Source organism: Drosophila tropicalis, unplaced genomic scaffold, assembly GCF_018151085.1.
Source record: "Drosophila tropicalis isolate 14030-0801.00 unplaced genomic scaffold, ASM1815108v1 contig_527, whole genome shotgun sequence".
NCBI classification, from domain to species: Eukaryota; Metazoa; Arthropoda; class Insecta; order Diptera; family Drosophilidae; genus Drosophila; species Drosophila tropicalis.
In genome coordinates, this window is record NW_027172999.1 from 190,091 (window position 1) to 210,385 (window position 20,295).

The 20,295-nt window shown below is 41.6% G+C and overlaps 2 protein-coding genes across 2 annotated transcripts; both read right to left on the bottom strand.

The window, feature by feature from the left end:
* Positions 1–14,862: 14,862 nt before the first annotated feature.
* LOC137574970 (uncharacterized) lies at positions 14,863–16,130 on the bottom strand. Its single transcript, XM_068287389.1, has 2 exons — positions 15,251–16,130; positions 14,863–15,201 (listed from the first exon to the last, which is right to left on the bottom strand). The coding sequence occupies exons 1-2, from the start codon at positions 15,998–16,000 to the stop codon at positions 15,109–15,111; spliced, it is 843 nt and encodes a 280-aa protein (XP_068143490.1). The 5' UTR covers positions 16,001–16,130; the 3' UTR covers positions 14,863–15,108.
* LOC137574969 (calphotin-like) lies at positions 16,078–19,317 on the bottom strand. Its single transcript, XM_068287388.1, has 2 exons — positions 18,255–19,317; positions 16,078–17,485 (listed from the first exon to the last, which is right to left on the bottom strand). Exons 1-2 carry the CDS (start codon positions 18,434–18,436, stop codon positions 16,198–16,200), a joined length of 1,470 nt encoding a protein of 489 aa, XP_068143489.1. The 5' UTR covers positions 18,437–19,317; the 3' UTR covers positions 16,078–16,197.
* Between the last annotated feature and the right edge of the window lie 978 nt (positions 19,318–20,295).

Sequence of the window (20,295 nt, forward strand, 5' to 3'; positions counted from 1 at the left end):
CGCTCAAATTGTCACTTTTTAGGACAATTTGTTGTGATGAAGAATGACAGCGAATTTCTTCTAAAAGCCTGCGTAGATAAGTTGCTTCCTTTGCTGCTGTAGACAGGGCGACGTATTCAGCTTCTGTACTGCTGAGGGCAACCAAACCCTGTTTCTTCGATTCCCACGAAAACGCTGATCCACCAAAATAAAATCCGTATCCTGTATAGGATTTTCTGTCTAGGCTCTCGTTCGCCCAGTCTGCATCAACAAATCCATACAATGGTTCTCCAGATTTGTAATAGTGCAGCTTCAAATCTATTGTTTTGGACAAGTAACGCAAAATATGCGTCAACGCTGCATCATGCTCACTATGTGGATCATTGTTTCGCTGCGCCAGTTTACTAATTGAGTGAGCAATATCGGGACTTGTAGATATAGCGAGATACATTTAAGAGCCAACCAGGGATTGATAATGGGTCACATCTACCCTCTTACATTTCTTATCGTTGCAGCTAATCTTTAAACCAGGATCTAAAGGTGTTGATACTGAACGACATAAAATCATATTGTACTTTTCTAACAAGGACTTTATATATTGCTTCTGACAAATTGAAATAGAACCAACTTCTCCTTGACGGTGAATTTCTATACCAAGGAAATTATTCAACTCAGATGAATCTTTAATATCAAATGAACACTTCAATGTTTTTACTATGTGAGCAATATGGTTTTTCTTTGAACAGGCAATAATTAAATCATCTACATAAACAGTTATTAAACTGTACGAACTTTGATCAATCTTCTTATATAAACATGGCTCATTTTTTGTAGCTTCAAATCCTAGATTTTGTAATACTTCATTAAGTGTGCTATTCCAAGCCCTGCCCGATTGCTTAAGGCCATATATGGCTTTTTGTAATTTAATTACACGATGTGGATGATCTTTACTAACAAAATGTTCTGGCTGCCTCATATACACTGTTTCAGTTAAATTACTGTTTAAATAAGCATTTGAAACATCTACCTGATGTAAGTACAACTCTTTTTCGGCAGCAACAGCTAAAACAAGTCTAATATTTTTATATCGTATAACTGGCGAAAAGGTTTCTTGATAATTTATTCTATATTCTATAAAATTTGTTATGTTGCCCTGATTATTTCTTTTAACTCGAAATACCCACATGGAACCGATTGCTTTCTCTCCAGGTGGTAGGTTGACCAATGACCAGGTTTTGTTGGCAATGAGAGCATCATACTCTCGCTTCATAAACTTCTCCCACTCAAACGAATGTTTGCTTTGTAAGGCTTGCTTGACCGTATTGGGGGTTTCGACATCATGATAGGCGACCATATTGTGAAGCATATTGTATTGTTTTTAGGTCTACCGGTGCGAATAAGACTTGGCCTTCCAGGTCCATGACGTTCAGGCTCATTTTCTTCCTCGGAGTCGTTGAATGCTGCAGAGTCGTTGAAACTCACGTACTGCTCGTTTTCGTTGAAAAGTGTCTCATCCATGTCGACTTCTTCTTCTTGAGATGAATCTTGAGTTGCTTCTTCTGCTTCATTTGGGAACAAATCATCGTCATGGGTCAAATCCTTTTTATTATGATTGTCTATAACAACCGATGTAAAATTGTTAGTACTCGATTCATCTGTATAACACACATTTTTAGGAACTTCGTCTTCAACAATTTTACGTCACGCCGCTTAATGACTTGCTTCCTTTCTCTGTCATAGAGTCGATAGGCCTTTGCAGTTAGAGAATATCCAACAAAAACATACAGTTTACTCTTAGGCCGAAATTTGTGATGATGCAGCGTAAGCACTAGACCTAAATATACGAAGGTGAGACACCGAAGGTCTGTGTCCACTCCAAATTTCAAGAGGCGTTGTACCTTTTAACGCCTGCGAAGGAGATCTGTTGCGTAAATATGCGGCAGTCGCTATAGCCTCCGCCCTCCGCCGTTTTGTTGGGGGGTATACGGTCAAGTTAATTGTCGTTTTGTGCCGTGAGCTTTTAGAAAAATATCAAATTTTTTGTTAACGTATTGTCCGCCGTTATCACTACGTATGGCTTTTATCTTTCTTTCTGTCTGACACTCGACTAAGTTTTTGAATTTTTTAAATTTTTCTAATGTTTCATTCTTTGATTTCATAAAATAAACAAAAACACGCTTTGACATATCGTCTATGAACGTAATAAAATATTTCGCTCCGCCAACGGATTCAGTGTTTATTGGGCCACATACATCTGTATGTATTAATTCTAACAATTGCGATGCACAATTTGAACTTTGAGCGAATGGTCGAGAGTATATTTTAGATTGTTTACACGTATTAAGTTAGTATCAGTCGAAAAACGTTTTAAATTAATGCCGGTCACGAGTTGTTTATCTATTATTTCGTTCAAACTGCGAAAATTAAGGTGACCATATTTATTGTGCCACAAAATTTCTTTCTCTTTCATATAAAACAATCTGTTTTTGGTAACGTTATTAAAAAGAAACAAATTGTCTTGCTTTAAAGCTGTTATCATGGTACTACCGTCGTTCGATTTTACAACAGCACAATTTTCTTTGAACGTAACTGTGTGACCATAGCTTAGCGATGCACTCACTGCAAAAAATTTAATTTCATGTCTGACACATATAGAACATTTTTTAACGTTATTACACATTCACTTGTATTTATTTGAACTGTTCCTCTTCCAGGGCTTTTAATCTGTAAATCAGCAGCTAAACATATCATATCGTTTTTCTCAGTGTAAGAAACAAACAAATCTTTTTCGTAGCACATGTGCGAGGTGGCACCACTGTCAATACACCAATTGTCGTATGCAAATTTCTCTTTTTGTATTGCCGAATAGACTGCATAAGAAATTTGGTGTTTCTTCTCTGCTTCTTTACTTTCTTGTTGCTTCACTCTACACTGTACTGATCGATGCCCGCGTTTTCCACACTTGAAACAGTTTCCGTTAAATTTACCGGTTTTGCGTTTTTCATTTTGTTTCTTGTTCGTGCCTGCATAGAAGGCTTGTTGCGCGTTTGCTTTTTCACCGTTTTCTTTTATGCGAATTGCTTCTGCCAGCAGCTTCACTTTTAGCACTTGTAAAGACGGTAGAGAATCTCGTGTCTCCATTGCTACCACAAAATGTTCATAATCAGAGCTCAAACTTGACAAAAGAATTATTACTTTTAATTCTTCACTTAAATCAATTCCAACTTCAATCAGCTTACTGATTAGTTCCACGAATGAATTTATATATTGTGGAATTTCACTGTTTGCTTCCATTTTCAGGTTCAAAAGTTTTTTTTTTTTTTTAAAGCAACACTTTTTGAATTGGCCCGGTGGGCACGTGTACATTGCGTAGTACATCCCATGCTTCTTTTGAGGTCTTACAATTTTTAATGTAGTTCAATTGAGAAGTATTCACATATAGAATAATACAAGCTAGCGCTTTTTCATCAGCTATTACTGATTTTGCTGGATCGACGACTTCTATTCCACTCACGAATTTCCACAGTTCTTGGTGAATTAGTATTCTTCGCATTTGTATACTCCACACGTCATAATTATGCTCATTGAGATTTTCGATTTGAAAACTTTGACTCATCTTTTACAAAATTTCGTATTCTGTTAGACCTGGACCCATAACCAATGTGAGGTAGAAAAATATCTGCACAGTGAAATTGTAAAATAAGAACACAATACAAATTAATATGTACAAGTCAAACGTTTTATTCAGAGAGAGCGGGAAAAAGAAGTGAGTAAAAAGATCATTGTAGTTAGAGGTGGAACAAAGCTAGAGATGGATAATCATAAAGCTATAAATCGATAAAATGTAATTTGCATATTTAAACTATTTCAACATATGTAAATAGCATATTTCCATAATTTCAACACTTCTGAAAATACATTTTAATACAAAAATACAATAAATTCAGTTATTCAATCATTGCACGATGCTTTACAAACTTTACATGTTTTTCTTCCTGTAAGTTTTTAGTAAGTATATCAGCTACATTATCATCTGTTTGAACATAGTTAATTGATATTATTTTCATTGCAACAATTTCTCTGATGTGATGGTGCTTAATATCAATATGTTTAGTTCGCTTTTGGTGCACTGGATTCGTTGCTATATGTTGTGCGCTCAATACATCTGCAAACTGTTCAACGCTATAATAAGAATTGGCTACTTCCCAAGCACATGGAAAAGGTCCGCTATCATCATGATTCCTAAAGTGGGAAAGGACAAAACTCAGCCATCATTCTATAGGCCAATTAGTTTGCTGCCATGTCCTTCGAAGCTTTTTGAAAAGGTCCTGCAGATCCGACTAAACTTATTTCTGGCATCGGAGAACACAATCCCTTCACACCAGTTCGGCTTCCGCGAAAAACATGGTAGAATTGAACAAGTCAATCGCATAACATCCGAAATACGAACAGCATTCGAACTAAAAGAATACTGTGCGGCTGTCTTTCTCGATGTTGCCCAGGCTTTCCATAGAGTTTGGCTAGAGGGTCTGATGATCAAAATCCGGCAAAAACTGCCACAGTACACCCACAAACTCATGGAATCTTACCTTTACAATAGGCAATTCGCTGTAAGATGTAATGTCTCCGTCTCGGCTGATTTTCAAAGCTGGTGTACCGCAAGGCAGTGTACTCGGCCCATTGCTTCACCTACTGTACACTGCAGACTTACCAACGAGTTTAGGACTTACAACGTCCATTTTTGCCGATGATACGCAATCCTCAGCAGATCCAAATGCCCAATACAAGCCTCTGCAAAATTAGAGAAACACCTCAAGGTGGTAGAGGAATGGCTAGCAACCTGGCGTATCCGGGTCAACGAGCAGAAATGCAAACATGTTACATTTACGCTTAACAAAAGAAACTGTCCAGCTCTAATGCTAAACAACGTACCAGTTCCTCAAGCCGTGGATGTCACTTACCTTGGCATCCACCTAGACAGAAGACTAACTTGGCGCAAGCACATCGAAGCAAAAAAGTCACAGCTTAAACTGAAAGCGAGTAGCCTACATTGGATCATCAATGCTCGGTCCCCTCTACGTCTGGAATATAAAGTCCTCCTATACAACTACGGAGCCGTACTATGGGGAAATGCAAGTACCAGCAATGTCGATATTATACAAAGAGCGCAGTCGAAGATTTTAAGATAAATCACGGGGGAACGACATACATTCAAAATGATCTAAATATACCTAGCGTAAAATCTGAAATAGGTAGTCAACAACTAAAGTATTCTGCGAAACTGGATGCACACCCAAATATTCTTGCCAATTCCCTTACGCGAACTAATAATAGAACTCGTCTTAAAAGAAATGACAGACCAACCCAATAACAAGTGATTAGGGCCGCCTGCAATATCCCCAGGATTTATCTTAAGCACTAGATTAAGAAAAATATCTCAAACTTGTTGTTAGGCTCTAATTTAAGAGTAGATTCAACAAATATATATTAAACGTTAAAAAAAAAAAAAATATATGTTGTGCGCTCAAATTGTCACTTTTTAGGACAATTTGTTGTGATGAAGAATGACAGCGAATTTCTTCTAAAAGCCTGCGTAGATAAGTTGCTTCCTTTGCTGCTGTAGACAGGGCGACGTATTCAGCTTCTGTACTGCTGAGGGCAACCAAACCCTGTTTCTTCGATTCACACGAAAACGCTGATCCACCAAAATAAAATCCGTATCCTGTATAGGATTTTCTGTCTAGGCTCTCGTTCGCCCAGTCTGCATCAACAAATCCATACAATGGTTCTCCAGATTTGTAATAGTGCAGCTTCAAATCTATTGTTTTGGACAAGTAACGCAAAATATGCGTCAACGCTGCATCATGCTCACTATGTGGATCATTGTTTCGCTGCGCCAGTTTACTAATTGAGTGAGCAATATCGGGACTTGTAGATATAGCGAGATACATTTAAGAGCCAACCAGGGATTGATAATGGGTCACATCTACCCTCTTACATTTCTTATCGTTGCAGCGAATCTTTAAACCAGGATCTAAAGGTGTTGATACTGAACGACATAAAATCATATTGTACTTTTCTAACAAGGACTTTATATATTGCTTCTGACAAATTGAAATAGAACCAACTTCTCCTTGACGGTGAATTTCTATACCAAGGAAATTATTCAACTCAGATGAATCTTTAATATCAAATGAACACTTCAATGTTTTTACTATGTGAGCAATATGGTTTTTCTTTGAACAGGCAATAATTAAATCATCTACATAAACAGTTATTAAACTGTACGAACTTTGATCAATCTTCTTATATAAACATGGCTCATTTTTTGTAGCTTCAAATCCTAGATTTTGTAATACTTCATTAAGTGTGCTATTCCAAGCCCTGCCCGATTGCTTAAGGCCATATATGGCTTTTTGTAATTTAATTACACGATGTGGATGATCTTTACTAACAAAATGTTCTGGCTGCCTCATATACACTGTTTCAGTTAAATTACTGTTTAAATAAGCATTTGAAACATCTACCTGATGTAAGTACAACTCTTTTTCGGCAGCAACAGCTAAAACAAGTCTAATATTTTTATATCGTATAACTGGCGAAAAGGTTTCTTGATAATTTATTCTATATTCTATAAAATTTGTTATGTTGCCCTGATTATTTCTTTTAACTCGAAATACCCACATGGAACCGATTGCTTTCTCTCCAGGTGGTAGGTTGACCAATGACCAGGTTTTGTTGGCAATGAGAGCATCATACTCTCGCTTCATAAACTTCTCCCACTCAAACGAATGTTTGCTTTGTAAGGCTTGCTTGACCGTATTGGGGGTTTCGACATCATGATAGGTGACCATATTGTGAAGCATATTGTATTGTTTTTAGGTCTACCGGTGCGAATAAGACTTGGCCTTCCAGGTCCATGACGTTCAGGCTCATTTTCTTCCTCGGAGTCGTTGAATGCTGCAGAGTCGTTGAAACTCACGTACTGCTCGTTTTCGTTGAAAAGTGTCTCATCCATGTCGACTTCTTCTTCTTGAGATGAATCTTGAGTTGCTTCTTCTGGCGTAAAGTCTTCTGTTTCTCCAGTTGCCAAAACTTTTGCTTCATTTGGGAACAAATCATCGTCATGGGTCAAATCCTTTTTATTATGATTGTCTATAACAACCGATGTGAAATTGTTAGTACTCGATTCATCTGTATAACACACATTTTTAGGAACTTCGTCTTCAACAATTTTACGTCACGCCGCTTAATGACTTGCTTCCTTTCTCTGTCATAGAGTCGATAGGCCTTTGCAGTTAGAGAATATCCAACAAAAACATACAGTTTACTCTTAGGCCGAAATTTGTGATGATGCAGCGTAAGCACTAGACCTAAATATACGAAGGTGAGACACCGAAGGCCTGTGTCCACTCCAAATTTCAAGAGGCGTTGTACCTTTTAGCGCCTGCGAAGGAGATCTGTTGCGTAAATATGTGGCAGTCGCTATAGCCTCCGCCCTCCGCCGTTTTGTTGGGGGGTATACGGTCAAGTTAATTGTCGTTTTGTGCCGTGAGCTTTTAGAAAAATATCAAATTTTTTGTTAACGTATTGTCCGCCATTATCACTACGTATGGCTTTTATCTTTCTTTCTGTCTGACACTCGACTAAGTTTTTGAATTTTTTTAATTTTTCTAATGTTTCATTCTTTGATTTCATAAAATAAACAAAAACACGCTTTGACATATCGTCTATGAACGTAATAAAATATTTCGCTCCGCCAACGGATTCAGTGTTTATTGGGCCACATACATCTGTATGTATTAATTCTAACAATTGCGATGCACAATTTGAACTTTGAGCGAATGGTCGAGAGTATATTTTAGATTGTTTACACGTCTTACAGTTAGTATCAGTCGAAAAACGTTTTAATTAATGCCGGTCACGAGTTGTTTATCTATTATTTCGTTCAAACTGCGAAAATTAAGGTGACCATATTTATTGTGCCACAAAATTTCTTTCTCTTTCATATAAAACAATCTGTTTTTGGTAACGTTTTTAAAAAGAAACAAATTGTCTTGCTTTAAAGCTGTTATCATGGTACTACCGTCGTTCGATTTTACAACAGCACAATTTTCTTTGAACGTAACTGTGTGACCATAGCTTAGCGATGTACTCACTGCAAAAAATTTAATTTCAGGTCTGACACATATAGAACATTTTTTAACGTTATTACACATTCACTTGTATTTATTTGAACTGTTCCTCTTCCAGGGCTTTTAATCTGTAAATCAGCAGCTAAACATATCATATCGTTTTTCTCAGTGTAAGAAACAAACAAATCTTTTTCGTAGCACATGTGCGAGGTGGCACCACTGTCAATACACCAATTGCCGTTTGCAAATTTCTCTTTTTGTATTGCCGAATAGACTGCATAAGAAATTTGGTGTTTCTTCTCTGCTTCTTTACTTTCTTGTTGCTTCACTCTACACTGTACTGATCGATGCCCGCGTTTTCCACACTTGAAACAGTTTCCGTTAAATTTACCGGTTTTGCGTTTTTCATTTTGTTTCTTGTTCGTGCCTGCATAGAAGGCTTGTTGCGCGTTTGCTTTTTCACCGTTTTCTTTTATGCGAATTGCTTCTGCCAGCAGCTTCACTTTTAGCACTTGTAAAGACGGTAGAGAATCTCGTGTCTCCATTGCTACCACAAAATGTTCATAATCAGAGCTCAAACTTGACAAAAGAATTATTACTTTTAATTCTTCACTTAAATCAATTCCAACTTCAATCAGCTTACTGATTAGTTCCACGAATGAATTTATATATTGTGGAATTTCACTGTTTGCTTCCATTTTCAGGTTCAAAAGTTTTTTATAAAGCAACACTTTTTGAATTGGCCTGGCGGGCACGTGTACATTGCGTAGTACATCCCATGCTTCTTTTGAGGTCTTACAATTTTTAATGTAGTTCAATTGAGAAGTATTCACATATAGAATAATACAAGCTAGCGCTTTTTCATCAGCTATTACTGATTTTGCTGGATCGACGACTTCTATTCCACTCACGAATTTCCACAGTTCTTGGTGAATTAGTATTCTTCGCATTTGTATACTCCACACGTCATAATTATGCTCATTGAGATTTTCGATTTGAAAACTTTGACTCATCTTTTACAAAATTTCGTATTCTGTTAGACCTGGACCCATAACCAATGTGAGGTAGAAAAATATCTGCACAGTGAAATTGTAAAATAAGAACACAATACAAATTAATATGTACAAGTCAAACGTTTTATTCAGAGAGAGCGGGAAAAAGAAGTGAGTAAAAAGATCATTGTAGTTAGAGGTGGAACAAAGCTAGAGATGGATAATCATAAAGCTATAAATCGATAAAATGTAATTTGCATATTTAAACTATTTCAACATATGTAAATAGCATATTTCCATAATTTCAACACTTCTGAAAATACATTTTAATACAAAAATACAATAAATTCAGTTATTCAATCATTGCAAGATGCTTTACAAACTTTACATGTTTTTCTTCCTGTAAGTTTTTAGTAAGTATATCAGCTACATTATCATCTGTTTGAACATAGTTAATTGATATTATTTTCATTGCAACAATTTCTCTGATGTGATGGTGCTTAATATCAATATGTTTAGTTCGCTTTTGGTGCACTGGATTCGTTGCTATATGTTGTGCGCTCAATACATCTGCAAACTGTTCAACGCTATAATAAGAATTGGCTACTTCCCAAGCACATGGAAAAGGTCCGCTATCATCATGATTCCTAAAGTGGGAAAGGACAAAACTCAGCCATCATTCTATAGGCAAATTAGTTTGCTGCCATGTCTTTCGAAGCTTTTTGAAAAGGTCCTGCAGATCCGACTAAACTCATTTCTGGCATCGGAGAACACAATCCCTTCACACCAGTTCGGCTTCCGCGAAAAACATGGTAGAATTGAACAAGTCAATCGCATAACATCCGAAATACGAACAGCATTCGAACTAAAGGAATACTGTGCGGCTGTCTTTTTCGATGTTGCCCAGGCTTTCCATAGAGTTTGGCTAGAGGGTCTGATGATCAAAATCCGGCAAAAACTGCCACAGTACACCCACAAACTCATGGAATCTTACCTTTACAATAGGCAATTCGCTGTAAGATGTAATGGCTCCGTCTCGGCTGATTTTCAAAGCTGGTGTACCGCAAGGCAGTGTACTCGGCCCATTGCTTCACCTACTGTACACTGCCGACTTACCAACGAGTTTAGGACTTACAACGTCCATTTTTGCCGATGATACGCAATCCTCAGCAGATCCAAATGCCCAATACAAGCCTCTGCAAAATTAGAGAAACACCTCAAGGTGGTAGAGGAATGGCTAGCAACCTGGCGTATCCGGGTCAACGAGCAGAAATGCAAACATGTTACATTTACGCTTAACAAAAGAAACTGTCCAGCTCTAATGCTAAACAACGTACCAGTTCCTCAAGCCGTGGATGTCACTTACCTTGGCATCCACCTAGACAGAAGACTAACTTGGCGCAAGCACATCGAAGCAAAAAAGTCACAGCTTAAACTGAAAGCGAGTAGCCTACATTGGATCATCAATGCTCGGTCCCCTCTACGTCTGGAATATAAAGTCCTCCTATACAACTCCGTACTGAAACCCATCTGGACTTACGGAGCCGTACTATGGGGAAATGCAAGTACCAGCAATGTCGATATTATACAAAGAGCGCAGTCGAAGATTTTAAGATAAATCACGGGGGAACGACATACATTCAAAATGATCTAAATATACCTAGCGTAAAATCTGAAATAGGTAGTCAAGACCAACCCAATAACAAGTGATTAGGGCCGCCTGCAATATCCCCAGGATTTATCTTAAGCACTAGATTAAGAAAAATATCTCAAACTTGTTGTTAGGCTCTAATTTAAGAGTAGATTCAACAAATATATATTAAACGTTAAAAAAAAAAAAATATATGTTGTGCGCTCAAATTGTCACTTTTTAGGACAATTTGTTGTGATGAAGAATGACAGCGAATTTCTTCTAAAAGCCTGCGTAGATAAGTTGCTTCCTTTGCTGCTGTAGACAGGGCGACGTATTCAGCTTCTGTACTGCTGAGGGCAACCAAACCCTGTTTCTTCGATTCCCACGAAAACGCTGATCCACCAAAATAAAATCCGTATCCTGTATAGGATTTTCTGTCTAGGCTCTCGTTCGCCCAGTCTGCATCAACAAATCCATACAATGGTTCTCCAGATTTGTAATAGTGCAGCTTCAAGTAACGCAAAATATGCGTCAACGCTGCATCATGCTCACTATGTGGATCATTGTTTCGCTGCGCCAGTTTACTAATTGAGTGAGCAATATCGGGACGTGTAGATATAGCGAGATACATTTAAGAGCCAACCAGGGATTGATAATGGGTCACATCTACCCTCTTACATTTCTTATCGTTGCAGCTAATCTTTAAACCAGGATCTAAAGGTGTTGATACTGAACGACATAAAATCATATTGTACTTTTCTAACAAGGACTTTATATATTGCTTCTGACAAATTGAAATAGAACCAACTTCTCCTTGACGGTGAATTTCTATACCAAGGAAATTATTCAACTCAGATGAATCTTTAATATCAAATGAACTGTAAACACCTATTTATTTGGGTGAAAATGATAACGATTAATTGGTATTTCTTGGATTTTATCTTTGGTTTTTCTGCGCAGATGCAACTTGCTCGTTGCGTCGCCGGAAGAGAAGAGAGACGCCGTCTCTCAACCTATCGAGGACTTATCGCTAACAATCGATACTTATTACTAACAATCGATACTTATTACTAACAATCGATACTTATTACTAACAATCGATACTATAATACCGGTTTCGGTATATACATGAGCATTTAACAGACTTGTAAATAATTGGAATCTTACAACTCGGCCGTCCTGACGAGGAATCGACCTCGATTCCAATGGTTAACAACGAAGGGGGGTAAATAAGAATCTTAAGTGGCTGGTGTCGCCTTTGTTTGGCTATCAGAAGTGCAATCTTGATCAGGGGCAACCCATAGCTTTAATAGCTATAGCTTACCCATCATATGGTAGTTGGGTGATTTGGGAGCCCTCTACATCCCGGATAACATATCGGTCATTCGGAAGTTTTTTATGAACCACATACGGACCACGATACCGCCTGATAAGCTTTTTGTTTGTGCCTGCCGAAGTATCCACATTCTTAATAACTACGAAATCCCCCTCCTCAAAACTAACGGCAGGAAGGTGATGCTTCGAATAATATTCCGAATTATATTCTTGGGACTTAACAATGTTACGGAAGGCTAATCTCCGGACGTCTACCTCTGAGGCATCGACCTCCTCCGTTCTCTCACCCAACCGTTCGGTTAGTTCGTCTACTACCACACCTCGTTGTTCAACACCGAATAGAAGTACGGAAGCGGCAAATTTGGTTGTGGAGTGGACGGAGTTATTCAATGCAAACTCTATGTTCGGCAGTTGTTGGACCCAATCTGCATGGTCCACAGGTTCCGTCAGTTTACCCAACATGGGGCCCAACACGCGGTTAACCCGCTCGACTTGGCCGTTGGCCCGGAGTGAGGCAGTGGCATTCAGCACATGAATTATATTATTGGCCTTCAGAAATTCTTCAAACTCGGAGGAAGTAAAGCAGGTACCTCGATCGCTGATGATTCGGCGGGGTCTACTGTAATTTGCGAAATACTGAGATTCTAATGTCTGGCATACTTCACGTGAATTCGTCGTGGCGGCAGGGTACAGCTTCACAAATTTGGTGAAAGCGTCAATGACAACCAGAAGATACTTTTTCTTAGAACGTATGGACGGAAGGGGGCCCAAATGGTCAATATGGACGGTATCAAACGGAAGGGGCACTTTCGGAATACTATGTAGCGTAACACGGTGGTCCGAAGCGGACGCGGAGTAGTAGATACACTTGAGGCAATTTTTAATGTAATTGTTAACATAAGACTTCATACACGGGAACCAGTAATGCTTCTTGATCTGTGCACAACATTTCTCCGTGGCCATATGGCCAAGCTTCTCGTGCACTACTCGTATGACATGATTTATCATTTCGGAAGGGACATAAAGTTGGGGTACACTCGTCGAGGACAGGCGGTACACTACTCCATCTCGCAGTTCGAAATCCGCTATCTCAAATTTCTCTAACTCATCTCGGAGTTTGACAATCTCAGGGTCCCGGTTCTGGGTTAACTGCAGTTGGAAGTCGAGGTTTATATCGTCAACGTATGCGGCAGTTTCTATTCTGCTTAGAGCATCAGCATGGGGCATACCAACCCCCGAGCGGTGTACAATCGTGTAGTTATAGTTTTCCAACAGCAGGGCCCAGCGAGCAATTTTGGCGGAATGTCCACCATTTCTCAGTGTCAGCGCAAGGGAATTACAATCGGTCACGATTTTGAACGGGATGAACTTAAGGTATGTCTCAAAACGTTTCAAGGAATACACTATAGCTAACGTCTCTAGCTCATAACTGTGTAGTTTCGATTCAGCGGCGGAGGCCATCTTAGAGAAGTAGGACACTGGGTGTAATTTACCGTCTGTTTGTTTCTGGAGGAGCACTGCTCCGAAACCAATTGAACTAGCATCGCAGTGTAACTCTGTTTCAGACTTCGGGTTGTAAATAGATAACACGGGGGATTCGATCAATTTCAACTTCAGTGTTCGGAAAGCTTCAAGGCATTCATCGGAGAAGACATAAGGGGTATCTTTTCTTAACAATCGGGACAGCGGACACGCAATCTTAGGGAAACCTGATACAAATCGGCGGAAGTATGAGAATAGGCCTAGGCAACGCTCTAATTCCTTGCTATCCCTTGGAATGGGCAAATCCCGTATCGCCTGAATATGAGCTGGTTTAGGCGTGATACCGGCGGAATTGGCTAAGTAGCCCAAGTACTCTAGTTCCTTATACGCAAAACGGCATTTCGTCAGCTTCAGGCAAAGCCCGTTCACTCTTAACACATATAATATTTCCTTCAGAATCTCAAGGTGGGTTTCAAAGTCATGCGACGCGACTAGAATGTCGTCCATATATATCACCAGTTGACCTCGGTTTATAAATTCCTTAAGGACAAAATAAACGAATCTAGCGAACACGGAAGGGCCATTACAAAGTCCGAAGGGCATGCGTACATATTCAAACTGGCCATCAGGGGTTACAAAGGCAGTATATTTGATTGAGTCTGGGTGCATTTTCACATGGTGGAAACCGTTCTTCAAGTCCAAGATAGTGAAGAATGATTTGCCACCCAGATGTTCAATGCAATCATCTATCAGAGGAATCGGAAAATGATCTCGAACTGTAATTTTGTTCAACGGGCGGTAATCTACACACTTCCTTAGGGTATTGTCCTTTTTGCGTACAGGGACAATCGCGGCAGCGTAAGGAGAACTACTGTGGCGAATAATGCCAGCTTTCAAGAGATCGTCACAAATCTCACGCACCTCGATGCGTTCGTGGTGCGACAGACGGCGGGGGCTGCAGAAAATCGGAGTTTGGCTAGTCAATTCTATTTTCATCTCATAGTTCATGGGCTTGATTAAATCTGGATCAACTTGTACATACGAAGTGGAAATAATAGACTTAAGGGCTGCGGTTTGCTCTTCCCGTAACGCGGGCTCTATATCAAAGTCTAATTCACTGACAGCAGGGAGCTCAATGGCATTTATCGCCATAAGTGCCTCGTTCAATGTTTCCGAAGGTACAGCAGAAGTTTTCGGAAGGGGAGAATCAGACAACAATTCGGCAGATACAATCTCATTCCTATCATACGGCAGTATCACTCTCTCTTCCATAAATATGTCAAAGGACTTCAGAACAGCAGTAAGATTTGGATTTATACATTCAGTCGGTTTATTCATGAGTATCAACGATTCTTTTCCATATTTCAGTTCTTTCAGTTTACAGAGTCTAATATTAATTTTATACAGAAGATCTCTACCTATAATCATCGGCAGTTCGGTTGCTTGGTTCGTCAGGACTTCAAACGTATGTATTGTATGTGTGTTCGGAGGCGAACCCTACACTGGACTTGGCCTAAGGACAGAAGTTGGCTATTTCCTAAACCACGGCAGTTCAATGTACGGGGGCTAAGACGGCAGTTGGAGGGGACTTCAGATTGACGGATAAAACTCTTTGGACTGCCCGAATCAAGGAGAGCAAACATATCTATAAATCTCCTATCTTGCACTTCATCACAAACAAAAGCAACACTCACCAGTTGTAAATGGTCTAGTCGATTTCCCGCTTCATCAGCGGCGGCGGCAGCAGTGATATTGGTGGCATTTCCAATTCGAGACGGGCAGTTTTTGTAGCTGTGGCCCACTATGCCACACTTGAAACATGAATTCGGAGGTTTCGGGCATTGACTCTTGTAATGCCCCCATCCTGAGCAGTTGAAGCATCTGGTCTCACTCGTGACGGTGCCTGACGATTTGTTTCCAGGCGCCACGGCAGTTGTTGTTGGCTGCGCCTTCACACTATTGCTTTGTCTGGAGGCAGCGGCCTGCATACGGAGGCGCTCGTAGCGTTCCAGTAGGGGCTTCAGTTCAGCCATTGTCCGAGCTGAGTACAGCATGCCGACTCGAGTAGAGTTGTCCCGCAATCCATCAATGATCAGGTCGACCAGCTCGTTCTCCGGAATCGGAGCATTCATGGCAATCTCCTGCATCTCGATTGCGAATCTTAAACATCCCTCGCCTGCCTTGATGCGCCGGCCACGCAGAGCGTGGTACACTTCCTCGATGCTACACGAGCGTCCAAATTCTCGCAAGAGGATTGTCTTCAATTCTTCGTAGCTGTGCACCGATACCGTGCGCAGCAGCACCGCCGCCGTACCTTCCAGCATACGACGGCATGCGACCAACCGTAGGCGGTCGTTCAACTGCAGAATTTCAAATGCGTCTTCCAGATCGTTCAGCCATTTCTTCACATCGTATGCGGTATCCGCTGAAAATCGAGCCACCATGCTCTCAATGACACTCACGTCGCTGACTTGCTGTCTCGGTGCTTGGAATTCGTCAATCCCCTGCTGCAGTTTGAGGATTTGATGCTGTAGCTGTAGCAACTCATGTTGTTTCTGCAGCGTCCCCAGTTGCTCATCCAGGCTGGGGGAGGCGGAAGTGGCCGGTGTGATGGCGGCCGCGGCAGTCGATACCGAGGGCACTAAAGCGGGCATCTCCTCCCATGGGTCCGCGTCGGGACCAGTGGCGGGGGCGGCGAGCGAGGCCGCAGCCCGCATGCAGACACATAGTCGGAGGGCACAGCATCCGCAGGCACAGTGGATGTGGCAGCGGCGGCGGGCACAGCAGTGGCAGCGGGCGCAGAGGCGGCGACGGCGGCTGGTATAGCAGTGGCAGCGGGCGCAGAGACGGCGGGCACAGCAGCGGCGGCGGCGGGTGCAGAGGCGGCTGGTACAACAGTGGCAGCGGGCGCAGAGGCGGCGGGCACAGCAGCGGCAGCGGGCACAGCAGTGGCAGCGGGTGCAGAGGCGGCGGGCACAGCAGCGGGTACAACAGTGGCAGCGGGTGCAGAGGCGGCGGGCACAGCAGCGGCAGCGGTGGTGGGCACAGCAGCGGCAGCGGGCACAGCAGTGGCAGCGGGTGCAGAGGCGGCGGGCACAGCAGCGGCAGCGGGCACAGCAGTGGCAGCGGGTGCAGAGGCGGCGGGCACAGCAGTGGCAGCGGCGGCAGCGGTGGTGGGCACAGCAGCGGCGGCAGCGGGTGCAGAGGCGGCGGGCACAGCAGCGGGTACAACAGTGGCAGCGGGTGCAGAGGCGGCGGGCACAGCAGCGGGTACAGCAGTGGCAGCGGGTGCAGAGGCGGCGGGCACAGCAGCGGCAGCGGTGGTGGGCACAGCAGTGGCAGCGGGTGCAGAGGCGGCGGGCACAGCAGCGGCAGCGGTGGTGGGCACAGCAGTGGCAGCGGGTGCAGCGGCGGCAGCGGTTACAGCGGGGGCGAATATAGCCGCAGCGGGGCCGGCAGGGGCGAGTGTGGCAGCGGTTGGCCCAGCAGGGGCGAGTTTGACGGCAGCAGCGGGCCCAGCAGGGGCGAGTGTGGCAGCGGTTGGCCCAGCAGGGGCGGAGGTGGCATCAGTTAGCCCAGCAGGGGCTCGTATGGCGGCGGTTGGCCCAGCAGCGGCGGGCCCGGCAGGGGCGAGCATGTCAGCAGTTGGCCCGGCAGGGGCGAGTGTCGCAGCAGTTGGCACGGCGGGGGCGAGCATGTCAGCAGTTGGCCCGGCAGGGGCGAGTGTGGCGGCAGTTGGCACAGCGGCTCTCGGTACTGCAGCAGCGGCGGCTCCTGTGGCCGTCGGTACTGCAGCGGTAGTCACAACAGTGGGTGCACCAGCAGCGGTGGGCGTGGAGGCGGCCGTCCTACATGTGGAACGTGTAGCGCGCCGTGTCCCGAAATATGTATCCTTTCGGGTGGTCATCCCACTTCTGAGTTGTAAACACCTATTTATTTGGGTGAAAATGATAACGATTAATTGGTATTTCTTGGATTTTATCTTTGGTTTTTCTGCGCAGATGCAACTTGCTCGTTGCGTCGCCGGAAGAGAAGAGAGACGCCGTCTCTCAACCTATCGAGGACTTATCGCTAACAATCGATACTTATTACTAACAATCGATACTTATTACTAACAATCGATACTTATTACTAACAATCGATACTATAATACCGGTTTCGGTATATACATGAACATTTAACAGACTTGTAAATAATTGGAATCTTACAGAACACTTCAATGTTTTTACTATGTGAGCAATATGGTTTTTCTTTGAACAGGCAATAATTAAATCATCTACATAAACAGTTATTAAACTGTACGAACTTTGATCAATCTTCTTATATAAACATGGCTCATTTTTTGTAGCTTCAAATCCTAGATTTTGTAATACTTCATTAAGTGTGCTATTCCAAGCCCTGCCCGATTGCTTAAGGCCATATATGGCTTTTTGTAATTTAATTACACGATGTGGATGATCTTTACTAACAAAATGTTCTGGCTGCCTCATATACACTGTTTCAGTTAAATTACTGTTTAAATAAGCATTTGAAACATCTACCTGATGTAAGTACAACTCTTTTTCGGCAGCAACAGCTAAAACAAGTCTAATATTTTTATATCGTATAACTGGCGAAAAGGTTTCTTGATAATTTATTCTATATTCTATAAAATTTGTTATGTTGCCCTGATTATTTCTTTTAATTCGAAATACCCACATGGAACCGATTGCTTTCTCTCCAGGTGGTAGGTTGACCAATGACCAGGTTTTGTTGGCAATGAGAGTATCATACTCTCGCTTCATAGACTTCTCCCACTCAAACGAATGTTTGCTTTGTAAGGCTTGCTTGACCGTATTGGGGGTTTCGACATCATGATAGGCGACCATATTGTGAAGCATATTGTATTGTTTTTAGGTCTACCTTTAGGTCTACCGGTGCGAATAAGACTTGGCCTTCCAGGTCCATGACGTTCAGGCTCATTTTCTTCCTCGGAGTCGTTGAAACTCACGTACTGCTCGTTTTCGTTGAAAAGTGTCTCATCCATGTCGACTTCTTCTTCTTGAGATGAATGTTGAGTTGCTTCTTCTGGCGTAAAGTCTTCTGTTTCTCCAGTTGCCAAAACTTTTGCTTCATTTGGGAACAAATCATCGTCATGGGTCAAATCCTTTTTATTATGATTGTCTATAACAAACGATGTAAAATTGTTAGTACTCGATTCATCTGTATAACACACATTTTTAGGAACTTCGTCTTCAACAATTTTACGTCACGCCGCTGAATGACTTGCTTCCTTTCTCTGTCATAGAGTCGATAGGCCTTTGCAGTTAGAAAATATCCAACAAAAACATACAGTTTACTCTTAGGCCGAAATTTGTGATGATGCAGCGTAAGCACTAGACCTAAATATACGAAGGTGAGACACCGAAGGCCTGTGTCCACTCCAAATTTCAAGAGGCGTTGTACCTTTTAGCGCCTGCGAAGGAGATCTGTTGCGTAAATATGCGGCAGTCGCTATAGCCTCCGCCCTCCGCCGTTTTGTTGGGGGGTATACGGTCAAGTTAATTGTCGTTTTGTGCCGTGAGCTTTTAGAAAAATATAAATTTTTTGTTAACGTATTGTCCGCCATTATCACTACGTATGGCTTTTATCTTTCTTTCTGTCTGACACTCGACTAAGTTTTTGAATTTTTTAAATTTTTCTAATGTTTCATTCTTTGATTTCATAAAATAAACAAAAACACGCTTTGACATATCGTCTATGAACGTAATAAAATATTTCGCTCCGCCAACGGATTCAGTGTTTATTGGGCCACATACATCTGTATGTATTAATTCTAACTATTGCGATGCACAATTTGAACTTTGAGCGAATGGTCGAGAGTATATTTTAGATTGTTTACACGTATTAAGTTAGTATCAGTCGAAAAACGTTTTAAATTAATGCCGGTCACGAGTTGTTTATCTATTATTTCGTTCAAACTGCGAAAATTAAGGTGACCATATTTATTGTGCCACAAAATTTCTTTCTCTTTCATATAAAACAATCTGTTTTTGGTAACGTTATTAAAAAGAAACAAATTGTCTTGCTTTAAAGCTGTTATCATGGTACTACCGTCGTTCGATTTTACAACAGCACAATTTTCTTTGAACGTAACTGTGTGACCATAGCTTAGCGATGCACTCACTGAAAAAAAATTTAATTTCAGGTCTGACACATATAGAACATTTTTTAACGTTATTACACATTCACTTGTATTTATTTGAACTGTTCCTCTTCCAGGGCTTTTAATCTGTAAATCAGCAGCTAAACATATCATATCGTTTTTCTCAGTGTAAGAAACAAACAAATCTTTTTCGTAGCACATGTGCGAGGTGGCAATACACCAATTGCCGTTTGCAAATTTCTCTTTTTGTATTGCCGAATAGACTGCATAAGAAATTTGGTGTTTCTTCTCTGCTTCTTTACTTTCTTGTTGCTTCACTCTACACTGTACTGATCGATGCCCGCGTTTTCCACACTTGAAACAGTTTCCGTTAAATTTACCGGTTTTGCGTTTTTCATTTTGTTTCTTGTTCGTGCCTGCATAGAAGGCTTGTTGCGCGTTTGCTTTTTCACCGTTTTCTTTTATGCGAATTGCTTCTGCCAGCAGCTTCACTTTTAGCACTTGTAAAGACGGTAGAGAATCTCGTGTCTCCATTGCTACCACAAAATGTTCATAATCAGAGCTCAAACTTGACAAAAGAATTATTACTTTTAA

Bases quoted from the DNA above. Each gene is read 5' to 3' on its own strand.
- LOC137574970 (XM_068287389.1), bottom strand. From the start codon at position 16,000: ATGGTGGCTCGATTTTCAGCGGATACCGCATACGATGTGAAGAAATGG. The intron at 15,202-15,250 runs GTGAGTGTTGCT...GGAGATTTATAG, and splicing joins GACTAGACCATTTACAACTG to ATATGTTTGCTCTCCTTGAT.
- LOC137574969 (XM_068287388.1), bottom strand. From the start codon at position 18,436: ATGCTTCACAATATGGTCGCCTATCATGATGTCGAAACCCCCAATACG. The intron at 17,486-18,254 runs GTGGGTATTTCG...CCAAATAAATAG, and splicing joins GAGAAAGCAATCGGTTCCAT to GTGTTTACAACTCAGAAGTG.